We start from the raw sequence: 18,010 nt of genomic DNA, 5'->3' as shown, positions 1-18,010 counted from the left end.
AGATTCACAATGGAAATTGTGTGAAGAATGGCCCACAGTGCACGGCTGGTGGCCCACTCAAAAGTCCGAGACCGCGCGGCCCGGCGGCCCACGCCCCAATGCCGTGACTCTGCTGCGGCCTGGTCTCTCGCCGCGGCGCCGCGCAAGCAGCACCGGCGGCAATCCGACATCGTCACGGTCGCCGTGGTTAACCAACACGTGGTCAGCACGGGGAAAGCTCCGACCCCAAGATACACATTGATCACCTGATCGGCTAACAAGCGATGCCATTATTGTTTTACGATATCACAGGAACCAACTAAGAAGATTTGAAACTTCGATCCATCTGTGTTTACACGACAGATTCAGGCGTTCAGCTCTCAACCATGTTTTTTCTTCTCTCTTTACATCAGACAGACTGACAGAGTACGAAACTATCTGAACTCTCAATCTCAAACCGTGTTATATTAAGAACAGCAGCGTGTCACAACCGTGCTTATCTGAACACTCATCCTCACTCAGAACTCGCACTCATCAAACAGCTCGAAGTTGAGTCCGGAGTCGCCGGGCTCGTCCCGCAGGGCGAGCGCGACGGGCGGCCGGGCTCCCTCCGCCGCGGAGACCAGCCCCATGCCGTAGTTCATGCCGGTCCTCACGAAGCCCGGGGTGACGCAGCACACCGCCAGCGAGGGGTGCCTCCTGGCGAGCAGCCTCGAGTGGGCGTTCACCAGCGCCTTGGACGCCGCGTACGCCGACGCCACCGGCAGCCACCCACGGGCCGCTAGGTTGCCGTCCTTGAAATCCGCCAGGAAGGCGCAGGTGACCTCGTCGAGCTTCTCCTCCGACAGGCTGTCGATGTCGCTTAGCACCTTTATCGCCCCCTCGTTTGACATGAACTGAGAAAAAGAAAAGAGTTGCAGAACGTCATTCATTTTGTGGCGTTAGTAATAGAAGAATCCTAGAGGAACTAACAGGATTGTGTAATGAATTTGTTCAAAAAATTTTACACAAACTTCTACTTTTGCGAACTCTTCATTGTCTGCTTAGGTTCAATTTTTGCACTGATACGCCTTTCAAATTTGAATGTAGCTGCGGATGCTAAGAGTTATACAACTGTTTTGGTGGTTGAATTAAAGCTACCTTAAGCTGCGCAGTTTGTGAAGTAATATTCACAACCCTTCCTGACTTGGACAGCAGGAGGAGGGGGATCAGGCACTCTGTAACGTCCTTTGTGCCGTTGAAATTTATGTCCAAGCACTCCTTGGCCAGCTCATAACTTTGTTGCAGGCTTCCCAGATAACCATCCACGAAAGTTCTTACATCTTCCTGCAGAAACATGTTGATCCAGCATATCTTGTCATATGCGCAATATATATATATTTTTTTTGCAAAATGCAAGGAATCATCCAGACTATTTGCCGGAAGACTTGCCTCAGGATTCTGCATTTGGAGCTCTTTCAACCTTTCAGGATCGATGGTTGTTCCACCAATGGCTGCATTGTTCACCTGAAGAGCCCAAACCGTGAGAGTTGAGACTGTCTGAAAACCCCCTGTAACGATTCGCCTGAAGCTGCTGCACTAGAAAGGAAACTCACCAAGATGTCGAGCTTGCCGAACTTGGTCTTGATGAACTCCGCCAGCCGCGCGATGCTCGACCGGTCGGCGACGTCTAGCTGATGGAAGATCACGTCGGGAAGGGCGGACCCCTGCAGCTCCTCCACGGCCCGCGAGCCCTTCTCCTCGTCTCGCGCCGTCAGCACGACGAGGACGCCGCTGCTCGCGAGCTGCCTGCAGATCTCCAGCCCGATTCCTCTGTTCCCTCCGGTGACCACTGCAACCCTGAGGTCAGGTGATGTATGCACGCCCGTCAGAGAGAGGCATCTTTCAAGCTAGTATGTTCACTATGCAGCATCTTGCAATACCTGGTTGCCATTGCTACTGCCTATGCTGGTGGCGAAGGGTGATGAGGTAAAGAGGTGAATTGTGAGAGGAGGGAAGTGGCAGGGCAACTATATAAATAATAGAAGCGCGCATCTAATTCAGACTTTCAGATTAGTAAATTGCCACTAGAGCATCGATGATTTCATCCATTGATGCTTTGTTCGTATACACTTACACGGAAGTGCTGACCGGAGCCTGTCTTTGGGAGGGCCAACACTTGTTTGTAGCTTCTAAACTCACCCAAACTTCTAACCTTGGAAACTTAAAAACCTCATTATCGTTGCTGCTTCCAGTCTGTTTGGGAGCATCTCTTTTTCAGTAGCAGTCTTCGCTTTTCTACAGGGGGCTCCACCCGACTATCTTGTTAGCAGTAGTGCGTATTCTGCCATCTCTCGGGTTCAATTCATTCCCGAATATTGGCCAGCGGTGGATGCGGCTTGATAAGTTCTGTTTCTACGGACTACGGGTGTTTTTTTTTTGGACTTGGTAAAAACACACACACACACACTACTTGATCGATCGATCGACGGAGTATGTCAATTTAGCCATGCACTGTTAGCGCAACATCAATTTCTTTTTCTTCCCAAATCGACGGAGGAGTTTGAGACTCTCAGAAGCAACGGGATAATCGACGAAGGAGGAGAAGAACATAGGGGAGGAGCAGCTCACCTGCTGCGGAGCGGAGATCAGATCCGGCGGAGGTGGCTCGCCGAAACCAGCAGACTGCATGCTGAGGTCAGCGAGGAGGGCCGCGAAGTCTTCCCGTCCCAGATGATGACGGGCGTATCGACGCAGGAGAGATGGCTCGCCGCCGGAGGAGACGAGGGCGCGAGAGTAGCCGCCGCTACAGGTGGCGGCGCGCGAGCGGTCAGGGGCGACGAGAGATTTGATCCACGGGTGGAACGACGGGGTTTGGGCCGCGACCTCTGCAACCACGGGGTCCCTATACATCAAACAGATAGATAAGCAAGTTATTTTACAGCCCACTAAAAATTCACTGTTCATCTTCTTCCTCTACTCTGTTTCCCATCGTCCCCGCCCCGCCCCCATCGCGGCCGCGGGCGCCTCTATAACGCGTAGGTCAAACGTGGTCATAGTTAGCTCACTCCACCGTAACAATAAGAGTACAGGAGATAGTCCCACCTTACTGATCTAAAGCGAGGAAGATCAGCTTAAATACTCAATTCTAGAAACCATTGCAACCTTACTATAATCTTGTACGCGAAGCCGAAGCGAGAACAAAACGTAAGCAGCTTGCAGTGTAGGTGTAATTTATTCAGTGTGCAGAGTGAACGTAAGCTGTTTTCGTGGATTGAGTTTTTACGACCTCACCGGCCCCGGGGCTGCAACACCGCGCCCTCTCTTCCCCTTCCTCCACCCGAATTGGCTTCAGATTGCCATTAAACCAGGGATTGAAGAACTGTACCTTTCTCTGTGTCTAAGAACTGCAACGTACAACTTTCCATGCTCACTTTTATCTGATGGAACTGGAGACTCACTTCGATATCTTCACCTTGGCAGCTGTAACTTTCACCCCACAGTCAGACTTGGTTGCTTGAGAAGCTTGACAAGACTCGATCGTGTGCAGTGTGCATTGCTGAGGACGAGTTAGAATGCCTACTTTCCGGTTCTTTTGCTTTGGAGCGGTTGGAACTCAAGCTCTGCCATGGAATCATTTGCCTGAAAATACCTTGCCTGCAGCAGCTTAGCCATCTGGAGGTGTTAACCTGCATCGGGTTGCATGCGTAGAGATCAAAGCTCCGAATCTACCAAGTTTTCGCTTTGCAGGTGACCTCAATGTACAACTCTCGCTTTTGGGAGCATCACGCATTAAGAAATATGAACGATTTTGCTTCCATCTGGCATGCCAAATCTTGAAACTCTTACCTTATATTCTGACGCTGAGGTATGAACAAATGCGGCGACTGCTTATAGTTATTTTATACAAGCAATACACTATAATGTAATTAAATTCGACATGATATTTTGCAGACAGTCAATACACCAGTGGTGCCTAGCAAGTTCCTTCACCTCAAGTCTTTGGATATTGCTCTGGTGGACAGGCATACGATGTTTTTTCTCTGGTTTCTTTTTTTAATGCTTCTCCTTCCTGGAGACTTTCAACTTGAATGTAAGTCATTGTTAACCCTGCAAAGATATTAAGTAAGCATTGCACGCAGAATCCTTATTTCAGTTCTGGTTACCCATCTTTAGGTGCGGTCGGAAGGCATGGAGCGTATCTCGCTTCCTGAAGAGCCCTCAAATCTAAGGAAGATGTCGGATCACCGTCACAAGAAGCTCAAGCGTGTGCACATGACCAATTTCTCTTCCGCGAAGACCTTGGTTGAGCTGACATGCCATATTCTTAACTCTACAACGTCACTCGAGTGCCTTACATTGGACACCACTCATGGTGCGCCTGTGTTCGCCTACACGGCCGTGTAGAACGAGTATACAGTGCGTAAACGTTACTTGGTAGTCATCCGTGCAGTTTAGGGCAAAAACCATGATTACACGGGCAGCTCGTTTACATGGTCAAATTCGGTCGTACACGGCCTACATGATTGCCACGACACGACCGCAACATGGTTTTGCAAGACGAGTTGAGCGACTAAAGTAATGTTTAGGCGATGAAGAGTTGAGGGAGCTGTAGGTTGAATCAGCAAGTAGCATGTTAATTGATCATTGATTCATGTATAGCAAATTAAATATTCAAAACTCTGCTTACCTATTGGTCTATGATTACTGATGTTCACCTTCTTAAGTTTTTGAGTTGTGATTATTATTGTAGCTATTTTTTATTAATATAGTAAAAAACGTGTAATTCGTTTAATTCTGTCTACACAGTCTACACGCTGCACGGCACCTGCCGATCGTTTAGTGTTTACCGTTTAGGCTAATATTACGCCTAGGTACTCTGTCAACAAAATGTGGCACATGCTTGCCAATACGCGTTGATGGACTTGTGGAAGCCCAGAGAGCACTCTCGGCTATCCAAATGTATATAAAGCAGGAAGGTCAAACATGAGTGATCCTACCACCCACCCATGTCACATGGTTTAGATTTAGATGCCATCATAAATGTTCAATGTTGTGATTCCTTAAGTTATTATAGAACTGTAGATAAGTCTTGTCGTGTCTCATTAGTTCAACAATGTTCAATGTTCGATGTTGTGATTCCAGTGGGCTGGGCTCTTATTTCACAATGGTGGGCCGTCCCAACATTTTCGACTTGATCAACAAGCTGTCAGAAGAAATTCAGAAGAACGAGAAACTGAATGGGCCAATGAGACAAGAACGAGGATGGCCATCCTAATAAACAGACAGTCTTTTTAGCACCCGTGTTCTTTTGAGCCGACTCATATTTACAAATTCTGTTTCAAATCTGCATTCAGTGGGCCTACAAATTCTAAGGGCCCAAAGTTAGACTAAGTACTTCCGTTATTTTGAGAAGAAAAAAAAAGTACTTTGCAGAGAAGGCAAGACTGACAAGTAAGCCTTGAAAAAAAGAAAAATCTGGTTTGCACCTTTAAATTATCATAAAATTTTTATTTTCAACCTTTAACTACGAAATCAGATAATAGAGACCATCTAACTGTTGAAACCGGATAAATTTGGCCCTTTAAGTGGCTTCGAAGGTGGTTTCCCATTTTATGAGAATTTAAAATATTCAAATTTAAACTAAAAAATTCATAAGTAATTTATTTTAGATCAAAAAAATATGAAATGGGTATCAAAAGTTTTCTAAAAATGTAACCTATCTATTAGCATGATATTTGTCAGTTATTCAGATCCAATTTTTTTATGTTCACAATATTTGGTTGCTTATAGTTATGTCTATTATTTTTGAATAACTAAAATTCAAATAGAGCAATAGGTTATATTTTTAGAAAATTTTTGATACTAGTTTCATATTTTTTTGATTTAAAATGAATTAGTTTTGATTTTTTAGATGTAATTAGAATTTTTTAATTTTTTAAAATACAAAACCACATTCGAAACCACCTAAGAGCCAAATTTGTTTGGTTTCAATAATTGGATGACATCTGTTATCCGGTTTTACAGTTGAAGGTTGAAAATCGGATTTTTACGATAGTTCGACGATGTAAATCGGACTTTTCCCTTGAAAGAAAGATGGACAAATAAACGTTGATCCAAGTCAATTTCGAGGAAACATTTCGGCATTTGTAGGCATAATTTGCAAAGAGAATAGAATCCATGCGTTTCTCGGTTAACGATAAGATTTCAAGCAAGTTTCACAACCATTCGATCAGCATGCGTAAAACAAAATTGATGGGTCACTCTCTCTAAAAAAAAGAAATTATAAACAGAGAAGGGGACGCGTTTTAGCAGAGTTCTAGATGATTTTGTTAGCAGAACCGTATCTTTCATGGGTGACCGTGCAACGATGACCACATCAGTTTTGGGCTTTTGGCCTAGCATTATCCTCTGGTTTCAATTGTGTTTTTTATTTTTTATTTTTTTGTACGTCATGCTGAAGGGAATTGAGAAGACAATTCGCACATCCAAAGTCCAATAGCACAGCTGACAGCAGACTAATCGTCTTCCATCACTTGTCTATCAGAAGGTCTAGGATAAACCATGGTCTAATCACACTGATCGTTCCGTTCTTCCTAGCTCCTAGCATGCCAATCATGCTCCACGTTCCATTGCTTCTCTCCCTGACTCTTCATCGCCTTCGCCTGGCGGCCGCGGCGGTTGACCAGTTCACCTTCGACGGCTTCGCCGGCGCGAGCCTCACGCTGGACGGCACGGCCGCGATCACCGCCGACGGCCTCCTCCGGCTGACGAACGGCACGACCCTGCTCAAGGGCCACGCCTTCTACCCTTCCCCTCTGCGGTTCCACCGCGACGCGGCGAGCGGCGGCGCCGCGCGGTCTTTCTCGGCCGCCTACGTGTTCGGCATCGCCAGCGAGTACGCCGACCTGAGCAGCCCCGGCCTGGCCTTCGTCGTGGCCAAGAGCAAGGACTTCTCGGCGGCGCTGCAGAGCCAGTACATGGGCCTGGCCAACGCGGCCAACAACGGCAACGCCACCAACCACTTCCTGGCCGTCGAGCTCGACACCATCGTCAACGCCGAGTTCGGGGACATGAGCGACAACCACGTCGGGGTCAACGTGAACGGCCTCGTGTCCCGGGTCGCCGACAACGCGGGCTACTACGAGGACGGCACCGGCGCGTTCCGGAACATGAGCCTGCTGAACCGCACGGCGGCGCAGGTGTGGGTGGACTTCGACGCGCGCACCTCGCTGGTCAACGTCACCATGGCTCCCCTCGAGCTGCCCAAGCCCAGGAAGCCGCTGCTCTCCACCACGGTGAACCTCTCGGCGATCATCGAGGGCGAAAAAGCATTCGTCGGCTTCTCGTCGTCCACCGGCGTTGTCTCCAGCCGCCACTACGTGCTCGCCTGGAGCTTCAAGATGGACGGCCCAGCCCCGCCGCTCAACATTTCCAAGCTGCCAGCCTTGCCGGTGGCGATGCCCAAGCCTGATCCGTCGAAGACACTCAAGATCGTGTTGCCGATTGCGTCAGCGGGGTTCGTGCTGGCATTGGCCATCACTGTCCTTGTGATCCGCCGGCGGTGGCACAAGTACGCAGAGCTTAAAGAGGACTGGGAGGCCACGTTCGGCCCGCACCGATTCTCATACAAGGATTTGTTCCACGCCACCAGCGGCTTTTGCGACGAGCGCCTGCTTGGCATCGGCGGATTCGGGAGGGTGTACAGGGGAGTGCTTCCCGTGTCCGGCGTGGAGGTTGCAGTGAAGAAGGTATCGCATGAGTCGAGGCAGGGGATGAAGGAGTTCGTCGCCGAGGTGGTCACCATTGGCCAACTCCGGCACCGGAACCTTGTCCAGCTGCTTGGCTACTGCCGGCGACAGGGTGAGCTCCTGCTGGTCTACGATTACATGCCAAATGGCAGTCTCGAGAAGTTCTTGCACCATCAAAATAGTCTTATTCTGAATTGGGGCCAAAGGCTAAGAATCATCAAAGGCGTCGCGTGCAGCATACTGTACCTCCACGAAGACTGGGAGCAAGTGGTTTTGCACCGAGACATCAAGGCAAGCAACGTGCTCCTCGACGCCGAGATGAACGGGAGGTTAGGCGACTTCGGCCTGGCGAGACTGTATGACCATGGCACCGACCCACACACCACGCACGTGGTTGGCACAATGGGGTACCTCGCACCGGAGCTCGGGCACACCGGCAGGGCATCCAAGGCATCCGACGTGTTCGCCTTCGGCGTGTTCATGCTGGAGGTCGCCTGCGGGCGGCGGCCGGTCGTGCAAGATGAGCACGGCGACCACCACCTGCTGGTAGACTGGGTGGCCGAGCAGTGGCGCCGAGGGACGGTCGCCGACGCCGTGGACCCGCGCCTCCGGGGTGACTTCGCCGTGGAAGAAGCGAGCCTGGTGCTGAAGCTAAGCCTGCTGTGCTCGCACCCGTTGCCCGGGGCGCGCCCCGGCATCCGGCAGATCACGCAGTTCCTGGATGGTAGCGCGCCGCTCCCGGAGCTGTCGGAGGCTCACCTAGGCCTCAACCTGCAGGCTCTGATGCGAAACCAGGCGCTGAACCCACACTCTTCACCATCGACCGTAGCCGGCAACATCTCTGACGTCCCTGTAGCAAGGTGAGCAGACAACGAAGGAATCTTCATCCTCGCGTGGTGAACTTGCTTGAAAGCTTTAGCGATGACCTCTGTAATTCTTTGTTTAAATTTCTCATTTCAATTCAAGGTAGTCAGCTGCGATGTTGATTTGGCGAATCTACTTGTTCTGGGAGATCTAAGTATTGACGTCTCTGGAGACTGCGAACTCTCTGATCCTGTTACGAAACCGTAGGTCATTCGCGTTAGATGTCAAAAAACCTTTGAAAATTGGGGCAATCATTTGATTGGGACATAATGACACACTGACACTGGCTAACAGCAACCACTATTTGGGGAGTTTCCAAAAATTAGGTCTGATATGATCTGCGTTGCTGGTTTCGTACAACAAAAATGCATTGCTAGTCGACTTTTGGAATTGCTTCCATCGTGCAGCGTTCATATGATCACGCCGGATATCGTTGAAGTTCCCTCGCGCAATAAACTGACGGGAGTGCAAGCAGATGAAGACAAGTAGGGCAGGTACAGGGTCGTTGTTATCTGCAGCGATGGATACAGCACAGCGCCGGCATTCTTCAATGCATAATGTGGCTATCAGCCATGGCGCAGCAGGATTATATGTTTGTAGTTAGTTGGGAAAAGAAAAGAAGACCACAAGTGCCTCTGTGTTCAGTGTTCAGGATTATAAATTGTAACCTGGTAGGTTTTAATATTCAACTACTAAAAAAATGATACCTCATGTATCCAAACTTTATACTTGTCATATTATAATCGATGATAGCTCTTGGGTAGGAGCAAGGATGCAAGCTTTTTTTCTCTGGCTCTCTAGATTGACTCAAAACTCATCTAAATGAAGTAATCTGGAGTCTGGACTCGAAAGCAAGAAAAATCATGATAAAATGAAAGTGAGGTAGATGTATCCACCTGTACCCACAAGGCTCTCCTTTCACATCGAGATACTAATCGGATTCGTTCTCGTTAGATGAAACTCTGACCATCTAGATACGGGCTTGTTCCATCACCGTAATGTACACACTAGCTCTTGAAATTCTCCATTCTCCGAAGAAGATTCAGAATGCAGCAAGTCTTTACATGGGCCATATCTACGGTGATCTGAAATGAGGATTCAAGAAAGAACGGCCCAAACAGTCCAGTTTTCTCCAATCAATTGGATATTGGGCTCTTCCACAACATGGGCTTGGCTCCACACAAACGTCTCCCGAAGCCCAATACTGAGATTTCCCCAGCCCACCAATTTGAAAGGAAAAATAGAGAGTCGCCTTCGCCCTGACACACTGATTTTCATGTTATAAATAAATGAAACCACGACTCCGCTTTTTCATGTCAAACAATGTGGCTTGGCAACTTTTTGTTCTCTAGAAAATGTGACTTGACTGCAAACCTACCTCCAGCTCTCCAATCTCCGAATCTGGTTCTTCTTTTCTCCGTTTCTTACTTCAGCAAGGACATAGGATGGTGAAAAGATGAACATCACCGGCACACCGCGCGGTCGCAAGCCCCTCTCCGACGCTGACCCGCAGGCTCCCGCCTGGTCGCCACCGTCGTCGACTCCACCGCACCGTCCACAGACCACACCCAGTGTCCCAGTCCCGTCCACCATGCGATTTTCCCCGGACCCCTCTGAGAAAAGGAAAAGCCACAAGGTTCGCGCGCCCCATTCCGCTTGTTTTCGCGGTTGCTCCCTCCACCATACTCTGTCGCTCACACAAACTCCCTCTCGACTCTCGTCCTTGCCGGTGCCAGCCCCGGCCGGTTCTTGCTCCGACCGTCCATGGCCATGGCGGCGGCGGAGTGGTGGGAGGCGGCGGCGGCGGCCATCGTGGCGTACACGGGGATGACCCCTGCGGCGTTCTTCACGGCCGTGGCGGCGGTCGCCGCGCTGTACGTCGTGGTTTCAGGCGTCCTCGTGCGGCCGGCGCAGGTGTCAACGAGGAGGCGAGTGGCGGAGGACGAGGGGGAGGACAGGACGTTCGGGCCGCTGCCGCCACCAGTGCAGCTCGGGGTGGTGACCGAGGAGGAGCTGAGAGCTTACGATGGGTCCGACCCCAAGAAACCGCTGCTCATGGCCATCAAGGGCCAAATCTACGACGTCACGCAGAGCAGGTACATGCGTTCTTCACACAAAACTCCCCTAGGAGGCTAGGAGGAGCAAGAAAAGTAATCTGCAGTACTGTTTTTTTAAGCATTAGTTGCAAGATGTTGCTTCAGTAAGTTCTTATAGGAATCTTCAGTTTATAATCTTCATGTCTGCAAAAGCAAATTAGCAAAAGGATGGCGGTTAGTGCGGGAAATTAAGTCTTTTCATTTAGTTATCTCCATATCTGCACAAGCAACGGAATGGTGAACCATTTCAATTTTTTCGCCGTGCAAAAGCAGAATTTACTACCTTTCCATGTGAAATAAAAGGAAAAAGTCTCTTGTTCTGCAGGAGGGAAAAAAATCAACTTTTATAAGGATGCTTAATTCATCTTAATTCCCTGTTTTTTAAATGAGCATATCTATGTTCTTCACATTTTAGCCAGAATAACGTGAAGCGGATTACTCTGTAATTATGCGACTTTTTGAAGATACACAAATAGTGAACTACAAAAATTTGAGGTGGGAACATGCTTGTGGTTTTTAGATACTGATCAGTCCCAAATAAAATTCACTTCTCATGTGAACGAGAGTGCTTGAGGCCACCTAAACTCAGCAAGGCGTTTTCCATTGTCAAACTCTAGACTGTCCATGTGGAACTGTAGCTATCTGAGCTTAGATATTCGAGTGATTCCCAGTCTAATCAAATGATATGGCCTTTCAGAGAAAAATCAGGACTCCCTCTATTTTTAAAATATGTGACTTTGAACTAATTAGCTTGTCCTAATATCATAGATAATAGATTTTAAAAAAGAGAGTATGATTACCCTTTTAGAAGATTCATCAGAAAGGAATAGCTTATCTGATAGCATGAGAAGAGTTGGATGGTCAACCAAGTAACATCAAATTACTTGGTTCTGAACAATATTATATCCTTTTTCTTCCAAGTTGAGCACTTTTTTCCACAACTGATTTTTACGGGAACAGATAGCGCCCCCTGAGCGTTACATAACCCTGGTTGCAACATGTTCCTTCATCTTCATCTCGCTTTTGCAGGATGTTCTATGGACCTGGTGGCCCATACGCATTGTTTGCAGGCAGAGACGCAAGTAGGGCTTTGGCAAAGATGTCATTTGAACCAAGTGATTTAACCAGTGACATTTCAGGGTTAGGCCCTTTTGAGGCCGAGGCCTTGCAAGAATGGGAGTACAAATTCAAGAGCAAATACGTTACAGTTGGAACAATCAAGAAGACCGTTCCAGTCGCAGAGGGAGATAGTGCAAGGAGTACTGTGACAACTGAAAGAGACATCGATGCAAGCATTCTTGAAAGTAACCATGTGCCAGAACCAAAAGAAACTAGAGCGACAAACCAAGGGAGCGTTCTGGAGAAGACAACAGAAACACCAGATGTCGATGTGAACACAAGCAGCTACGGGGAGAAGGCAAAGGAATTGCCGGATTCAGATGCCACGAATGCGAGTAGCCAAGCAGATGCAGTAGAGAAGCCAGACGAAACACCAGACGTGACTGTAAAGAACAGTAGTACTGAAGAAGCATTTGAGCCAAAGGAAACACCGGAAGCGGCTGTAAAGAACCGTAGTAGCACTGAAGAAGCAGTTGAGCCAAAGGAAACACCTCAGGTAGTAGACGGGAAGAATAGTTGTAAACCTGAAGATGCAACAGAGAAGTCAAATGAAGCAGCAGATGCAGTAGGTTTGAAAAACAGAACCAGCCATGAAGATGCTGGGCAACCAAAGGAAATGCGGAATATAGATGACAAATATGCAAGCAGTAGTCAAGATGGTGAGGAGAAGCCAAAGGAAACTTCAGATGCAGAAGCCAAGAATGCATAGAGTTTGTGACTGCTGCCATGAAGCTTTCTAGCTGTCTGCAGTTAGTTAGAATAATAAAGTGAAATGGACATTGTGGCCTGGATTCAGCTATAAATCCTTGTATAGAGTATAATTGCACTTAAAACTAGAACTAAAATTATTAAACTATATGTACATTTCGATCAAGGTGAACCGTCCTTCACATTTGCATCAGGGGTTCAATTATGCACGCTATTAATTTAGTACGGTACATGTAAACATTTTCAATCTTATGTAGTATGGTAGAATCAGCTGGGAAAGCTGTAATCAGAAATTGCTTACTGATTTTGTTCATTGGTTAACTATTGGAAAACGTGCACATTATTTGAATTTAGCCAGAATGGTACAATATGACGTTTAGGACAAGCTTGACTATAATTAGCTTGTCCTAAACATCATGTATTTAAAAACGGAGGGAGATAACGAGCAGGTAATAATCAGGTTAGAACAAGCAGCAGGACCAAGCATGCAGTTCTACACCTTCAAATGGTTGGTTTAAAACCCCCCAAAAAACGATGTTACCTCTTATTGGACACCATTTATACTACACAATGGCAATTTAATCATCACCACAGGCTTCAGCATTGAGTTCAACAGGCGTAATAGTTGCACCATGCATAACTCTTCAATATTCACATTCAAAGATCTTATGCTTCTACATCACCGAATTAGAGCCTGACAAAGCATATTCACATCAGGCAAGATATTAACACCAAATACCATTTTGGATAGTAAACAAAGCTTACATGTATGTTGATCTACTTTGCAACCCAACCCATTGATTCTGTATTTCTTTGTACATGGAATTGTGAAACATGGAAGAATCAGCATGACCTATGTACAGCAAATAACTGCCAGGAAATCAAACTAGAAACTCATTCTCAGCACCAACAGTTGTTCCATAATTTTCCATGGTGTTGGCAGGACTCGACTCGTGCCTCCAGTTGTTTCCATGTTTGAGAGTAAATCATAGAAGATGATATCAGAATATGTGTTGATCATCTATCAGATCATTCTCTGGTATGCGATCCTATGAGGAGAGACTCAAGATTCTGCACAAAACAACAGGACAATAGAGAATGTTAAGCTATCACCAGGAATTACATGATGTGGCATTACAGATATTAAAGTCCTGTACCTTTACTGATCGACTAACTTCTTCAAGCTTGTGGAGCAATATACCGTCAGGAACTTTTCCCTTAGAATAGAGGACATCACGGCTTGAGGAAGCTTTGACCTGCACATACTAATTCCACCCTTAGAATCAAGGACACCTAGCAGGAGCAATGCACATAGTACAGGGCCAAAGCACTACATTTGAACCAGGAGAGTGAAATCCACTAGTTGGTGGAATACAGGAAGGGCCTTCCCCAAAGTACAATCTAGTTCTCTGAATCTGGACTTCTTGGTTTCTCCTGGAAGCTTCTCTGATAATAACCTTCACAAAATAATGAAACAGACAGCAGCAAACAATCAGCTAAGAATATGTATACATGTGCTAATCTTATGACTGCAGAAAACCCCAAACTGGATTATTATTTTTAATCATAAAAACAGTACTATGGATATAAGGTGGTATAAGAGATCAGTTATTGGCAATTGCACACAGTAAATACCTTTCTCAGAAGATCTGGATTATGGACACCATGAAATTGCAGTTCATCCACTGGAGCAGGTTTCCCATGGGCTATGCTTTCTATTCTAAATGTGTATAAGCTATAAGCAGATTGTAGACAGCCTGCATAATTGATTTTCTTTTTCAGAAACATACAATCAAGGTCGTTTCACAGCTTTTTGTTCAAGTTCATGTATGCGATATGAACTGCACGAAAAGCAGATATTATCTTAAATATAACATAAATAAAATTCATTAACATGTGCTTCTTCAGTGAAGTTTAACAAAAAAAAAAGCACATGACCGAAGTATGTAATAGAAATGGTAGATACATTTTGCAAATGAAACACCAAGATAGTATAGACTATAGAGGTGAATTAGAGAAAAAAAATGTTTCCAAAGCTTCATCCATCACAAAGATCAAAGAAGACTTTCACTATATGAATCTTCAAAGGCATCATACAGTATTTTCAGCACAATAAAATGCAGAAGGTGTATTGCTACTATTGGTTTGCCTAAAGAAGAAGAAGTAACATGTCACTATGCCAGTAGTCGAAATCGAAATAGGATCCTATGCTTCCATCTACCTTGCTCAATTATAACATCAACGATCAAATGGAGAGGTATTTTAGTCTCTTTCTCGACTATCCCCACGAACGGCAAGTAGGAAGGTCTGGTCGCCTGCGAACATTTCAAGCTCATTGAGCACCAATTTTTGACAACTCCAGCACAACCAAACCAACCAATCAATACAGCAGGACTGCCGTTTACGGTTACCTTGTACACTATGTTATTTTCGGTGACATAGAGTTGGCGTGACAGGATGTCCCTCTTGAGCACGTATCTCTTGTACGGCAGGTAGAGGAGCAGGAGCAGGCCGATCCCCCACGCCAGGACAAGCAGCAGGGATATCAGCGCCCAGATGATGGTGTCGTACTGCAGGTACCCGGGCATCAGCTCCTGGAACGAGGCCCGGTACAGCACCCGCGCGGTGGCCTCGGCCTCCTCCTCGTCGCCGGCCTCCGACAGGACATCCTCGATCAGGCGCGCGCCGGAGGGGCTCCTCTCCCTCAGTGTCACGGCGTGGCCACTCAACATGCCTTCCTAGTTCCTACCTGCAGGATCAGTAGCAATCAGAAGTTCAGAACCGATTAACCAACGAGCTCCACGCTCTCAGCAGCCGACTCACCTTGCCGAGATAGAGAATTGGTGCTGAGTGCTAGATTGTGAGGAGGAGACGGAACGCAATCACGGGAGACAAGTGGGAGCAGAGCTCAGGTGGCGGCGCAGGGAGGGGGGACTAGGAGCTGAGCCCAAATCACACCGCGGGAGCTGGACCTGATGGTCTCGGCTGAGATTTCCCCCTTTCGCCTTGTCTGAATCAACAATGAATTCTTCTCTTCTTCCCTCTCGCATCTGTCGCCAGAATCCTCTCGTCTCGCCGTCACGTTAGAGGTGAACGAAGGTGAGGGGGGTCCCAATGTTTATTGGGCCGAGCGAGATGCGAGTTAGGCTCCGGGTGGAATAGGGAGCCCAGTGAACCCACCAGCTGCGCCGCTCGGCCCATCCAAACGCTGCGGCGCGGTGCCGTGAGCCCGTGACCACGTACGGGGCGGCGAGCCGGCGGCGACTGCGCGAGCATGGAGTCAGTCAAGTGAGAAAAGCCACCGGCGTTGGTTGGCGGCAGCACGCGGGCAACGACGGGGATCAATGCTCCAGTGCCTCAGGTTAACGCGTGCCTGTGCGATCCTGCAGCCAGCCACGCACATGGAAGGAAAAATCGCCGGCTGCCGCGCCGACGCCTCCTACTCCTGTAGTCCTGTAGCCCTGTAGCCCTGTTTCACGGGCACCACTAGAGCCAGCTGTTGTGGAAGAACCGTCCGCCGTGCCGTCTCCTGATCCAGATGTTCAGTCACGTGACACTTCAACCGGATCTGCTTCAGATGACACCACATTCCTCCTCCTCAAGACCTCAACTTCGATGTCGATGCCCAACAGAAGTGTAGCTCACTGAGCGTCCATCAAAGAAGCGCGTCCCTTCCGGTCTGCACGCCCAGCTCATTGCAACTACGGGGTACAAGGATTTTAATGGCAAGGCAATCAACGGGCCGGCCGGCAGCCACATAAATTGGCCAGCAGCGGCAGCAACCGATACGCACAGCCATTTGAACGCGCGCGAGGCTCCGTCGTCGGCTTGGGCCTGCAATTAGAGCCAACAGTTTGGGCGACTAGCCTTCATCGATACGCTTAATCAACAAAGAGTACTGCTCTCTGTTTGCAGTATTTCTCTTTTTTTTTATGATGAGGTGTTTGGTCTGTGCAATTGACTCTTCGAGAAGTGGTCTAAAGTGAAATCATCCAATGAACTTGACAAGATGACAGAATTCTTCGTGCTTACCGTATTTCTCAAACTAAACAAGAAAATTAGGAGTAATTAAAATGGTTCATCAACATTCCACTCCTGACAATATTGAAGCCGTTTAAAGTGAATGATATCGCAAGATTTTTTATCCTGTGATTGTGAGCAGCAAGTAAACGCTATGGTGAGTGTGCATGATGAGCCACTACTTCCAATGATAATTTGGCGCGTACCATAGTTGGAGCTGCTGTAGCCTATGGACACGAGGCCAATGCGGGCAAGTAACGCAAAACGTTGTCTCTTCTACAAAATGGAAGGACATCCAAGCTAGAGAAAAGAAGAACCTCTAAGTTCAAGTTAAAGGTGACTCAAACGGTCAAACCTGGGTGTTGGAGATCTGCTCAAAATGTTATACTGGAAATTATACAAATATCCTAATGGATGCTTGTGATGAAATGAAGTACTCCCTCCGTTTGAAACTACAACTGTACCTTTCATTAGCACAAACCTTGGACCAACACCTACTCTAATTAATATAAAATTTATAACACAAAATTGATCTTATTATATTTGTATTACAAAATATTTCCTTTTAAGGCTTATTTCATTTCATTGTCCAACAATTATTACATAGATATATAACCTGTATGATACAAACTTGATGTCATTGGATTAATACTAAAACATAATATTTCTTACAATTATAGTTTTACATCACAAAAAAAATTTTAAATCGAGTCAACGCTTTGTCCTAACAAAACAAAATATGCCTTGTAAAAAAACAATTAGTTAGGCAATTATGGATCAAAACTTTGTCCTAGCGGAATCAAATACGCCTTGTAAAAGTAAAGAGAATAAAGCTATTATAGAAATATGCAAACTATACGGGCATTTTCTCCTGCATGGCTTGTACCGAATGAACCATTACCACCGGCACCACCATATTAAATGCGTATAAATGACCACACGAACCAAGGAAAATATAAACGTGTGCTGCCTTCACCCGAGCCCATGGGTCATCTGACATCTGAAGGCTGAAGCTTCTGACTTCTGAGCAGCCATGAGCTGATCGACTTCGAACTCCAGGTGGCCATCCAGGCGATCTCTCTTGCTAGCTTGCACTTGCAGAGCTGCCACCGCAGAGAAGCTAGGAAAACCACCCTTCCGATCCGCTCCTCCATCTAGTAGCCAGCTCCTGAACCATGAGGCACGCTCCATCGCCGGCCATGCTTCTGCTGCTGCTGTTTATGGGGATCGAGCTGACCACCTTCACCTGCAGCGGCAGAGGTCTGAAGTCGGACGTGGAGGCCGCGGCGCGCGAGCACGGCGGTGCTGCGCTGTGGACAGAGCGCGTCCCGCCGCGGACGGCGCCCAGTGTCGGCGGCGGCGACGTCGGCGCGTGGGCGGCGCAAGGTGAATCGAAGAGGCTGGTTCCCCAGGGCCCCAATCCGCTGCACAACTAGCTTTCAAGCCTCAGCGGGTCAACCCTCAGGTACCCTAACCGTGCCCGTGCTGCCATGC

General features: G+C 47.5%; 4 protein-coding genes and 1 pseudogene across 5 annotated transcripts; 3 read left to right on the top strand and 2 right to left on the bottom strand.

The window, feature by feature from the left end:
• Nucleotides 1–330: 330 nt before the first annotated feature.
• On the bottom strand, nucleotides 331–1,912 carry LOC112898249 (salutaridine reductase-like). The gene is made up of 5 exons (XM_025966612.1): nucleotides 1,902–1,912; nucleotides 1,575–1,860; nucleotides 1,411–1,485; nucleotides 1,120–1,305; nucleotides 331–875 (listed from the first exon to the last, which is right to left on the bottom strand). The coding sequence occupies exons 1-5, from the start codon at nucleotides 1,910–1,912 to the stop codon at nucleotides 498–500; spliced, it is 936 nt and encodes a 311-aa protein (XP_025822397.1). The 3' UTR covers nucleotides 331–497.
• An 11-nt stretch (nucleotides 1,913–1,923) lies between these two features.
• Nucleotides 1,924–4,948, top strand: LOC112898240 (annotated as a pseudogene).
• A 1,569-nt stretch (nucleotides 4,949–6,517) lies between these two features.
• LOC112895184 (L-type lectin-domain containing receptor kinase IV.1-like) lies at nucleotides 6,518–8,753 on the top strand. The gene has a single exon (XM_025963102.1). It carries the CDS (start codon nucleotides 6,567–6,569, stop codon nucleotides 8,571–8,573), a length of 2,007 nt encoding a protein of 668 aa, XP_025818887.1. The 5' UTR covers nucleotides 6,518–6,566; the 3' UTR covers nucleotides 8,574–8,753.
• Nucleotides 8,754–10,232: 1,479 nt separating this feature from the next.
• On the top strand, nucleotides 10,233–12,796 carry LOC112878740 (membrane steroid-binding protein 1-like). The gene is made up of 2 exons (XM_025942952.1): nucleotides 10,233–10,669; nucleotides 11,699–12,796. The coding sequence occupies exons 1-2, from the start codon at nucleotides 10,338–10,340 to the stop codon at nucleotides 12,495–12,497; spliced, it is 1,131 nt and encodes a 376-aa protein (XP_025798737.1). The 5' UTR covers nucleotides 10,233–10,337; the 3' UTR covers nucleotides 12,498–12,796.
• Nucleotides 12,797–13,121: 325 nt separating this feature from the next.
• Nucleotides 13,122–15,604, bottom strand: LOC112878741. Of its 2 annotated transcripts, none has more exons than XM_025942953.1 (7): nucleotides 15,320–15,604; nucleotides 14,908–15,245; nucleotides 14,718–14,811; nucleotides 14,132–14,253; nucleotides 13,831–13,953; nucleotides 13,654–13,761; nucleotides 13,122–13,567 (listed from the first exon to the last, which is right to left on the bottom strand). In XM_025942953.1, the coding sequence occupies exons 2-7, from the start codon at nucleotides 15,226–15,228 to the stop codon at nucleotides 13,526–13,528; spliced, it is 810 nt and encodes a 269-aa protein (XP_025798738.1). In that variant the 5' UTR covers nucleotides 15,229–15,245; nucleotides 15,320–15,604; the 3' UTR covers nucleotides 13,122–13,525. The 2 variants fall into 2 exon arrangements, with proteins under 2 accessions (XP_025798738.1, XP_025798739.1); XM_025942954.1 differs by having other exon boundaries at nucleotides 13,654–13,752; nucleotides 15,320–15,603.
• Between the last annotated feature and the right edge of the window lie 2,406 nt (nucleotides 15,605–18,010).

This window comes from Panicum hallii, chromosome 1, assembly GCF_002211085.1.
Source record: "Panicum hallii strain FIL2 chromosome 1, PHallii_v3.1, whole genome shotgun sequence".
In the NCBI taxonomy this organism is placed as follows: domain Eukaryota; kingdom Viridiplantae; phylum Streptophyta; class Magnoliopsida; order Poales; family Poaceae; genus Panicum; species Panicum hallii.
This window is presented reverse-complemented; position numbering and strand designations above follow the sequence as displayed.

Coding starts and splice junctions, on each gene's coding strand:
- LOC112895184 (XM_025963102.1), top strand. CDS start 6,567: ATGCCAATCATGCTCCACGTTCCATTGCTTCTCTCCCTGACTCTTCAT.
- LOC112898249 (XM_025966612.1), bottom strand. Junction 1,486..1,574: donor TCGGCAAGCTCGACATCTTG/GTGAGTTTCCTT, acceptor TGGGCTCTTCAG/GTGAACAATGCAGCCATTGG. Junction 1,306..1,410: donor TCCAAATGCAGAATCCTGAG/GCAAGTCTTCCG, acceptor ATGTTTCTGCAG/GAAGATGTAAGAACTTTCGT.
- LOC112878741 (XM_025942953.1), bottom strand. CDS start 15,228: ATGTTGAGTGGCCACGCCGTGACACTGAGGGAGAGGAGCCCCTCCGGC. Junction 14,254..14,717: donor TGATGTTATAATTGAGCAAG/GTAGATGGAAGC, acceptor TCAATTATGCAG/GCTGTCTACAATCTGCTTAT. Junction 13,762..13,830: donor TTCACTCTCCTGGTTCAAAT/GTAGTGCTTTGG, acceptor GGGTGGAATTAG/TATGTGCAGGTCAAAGCTTC.
- LOC112878740 (XM_025942952.1), top strand. CDS start 10,338: ATGGCCATGGCGGCGGCGGAGTGGTGGGAGGCGGCGGCGGCGGCCATC. Junction 10,670..11,698: donor TACGACGTCACGCAGAGCAG/GTACATGCGTTC, acceptor TCGCTTTTGCAG/GATGTTCTATGGACCTGGTG.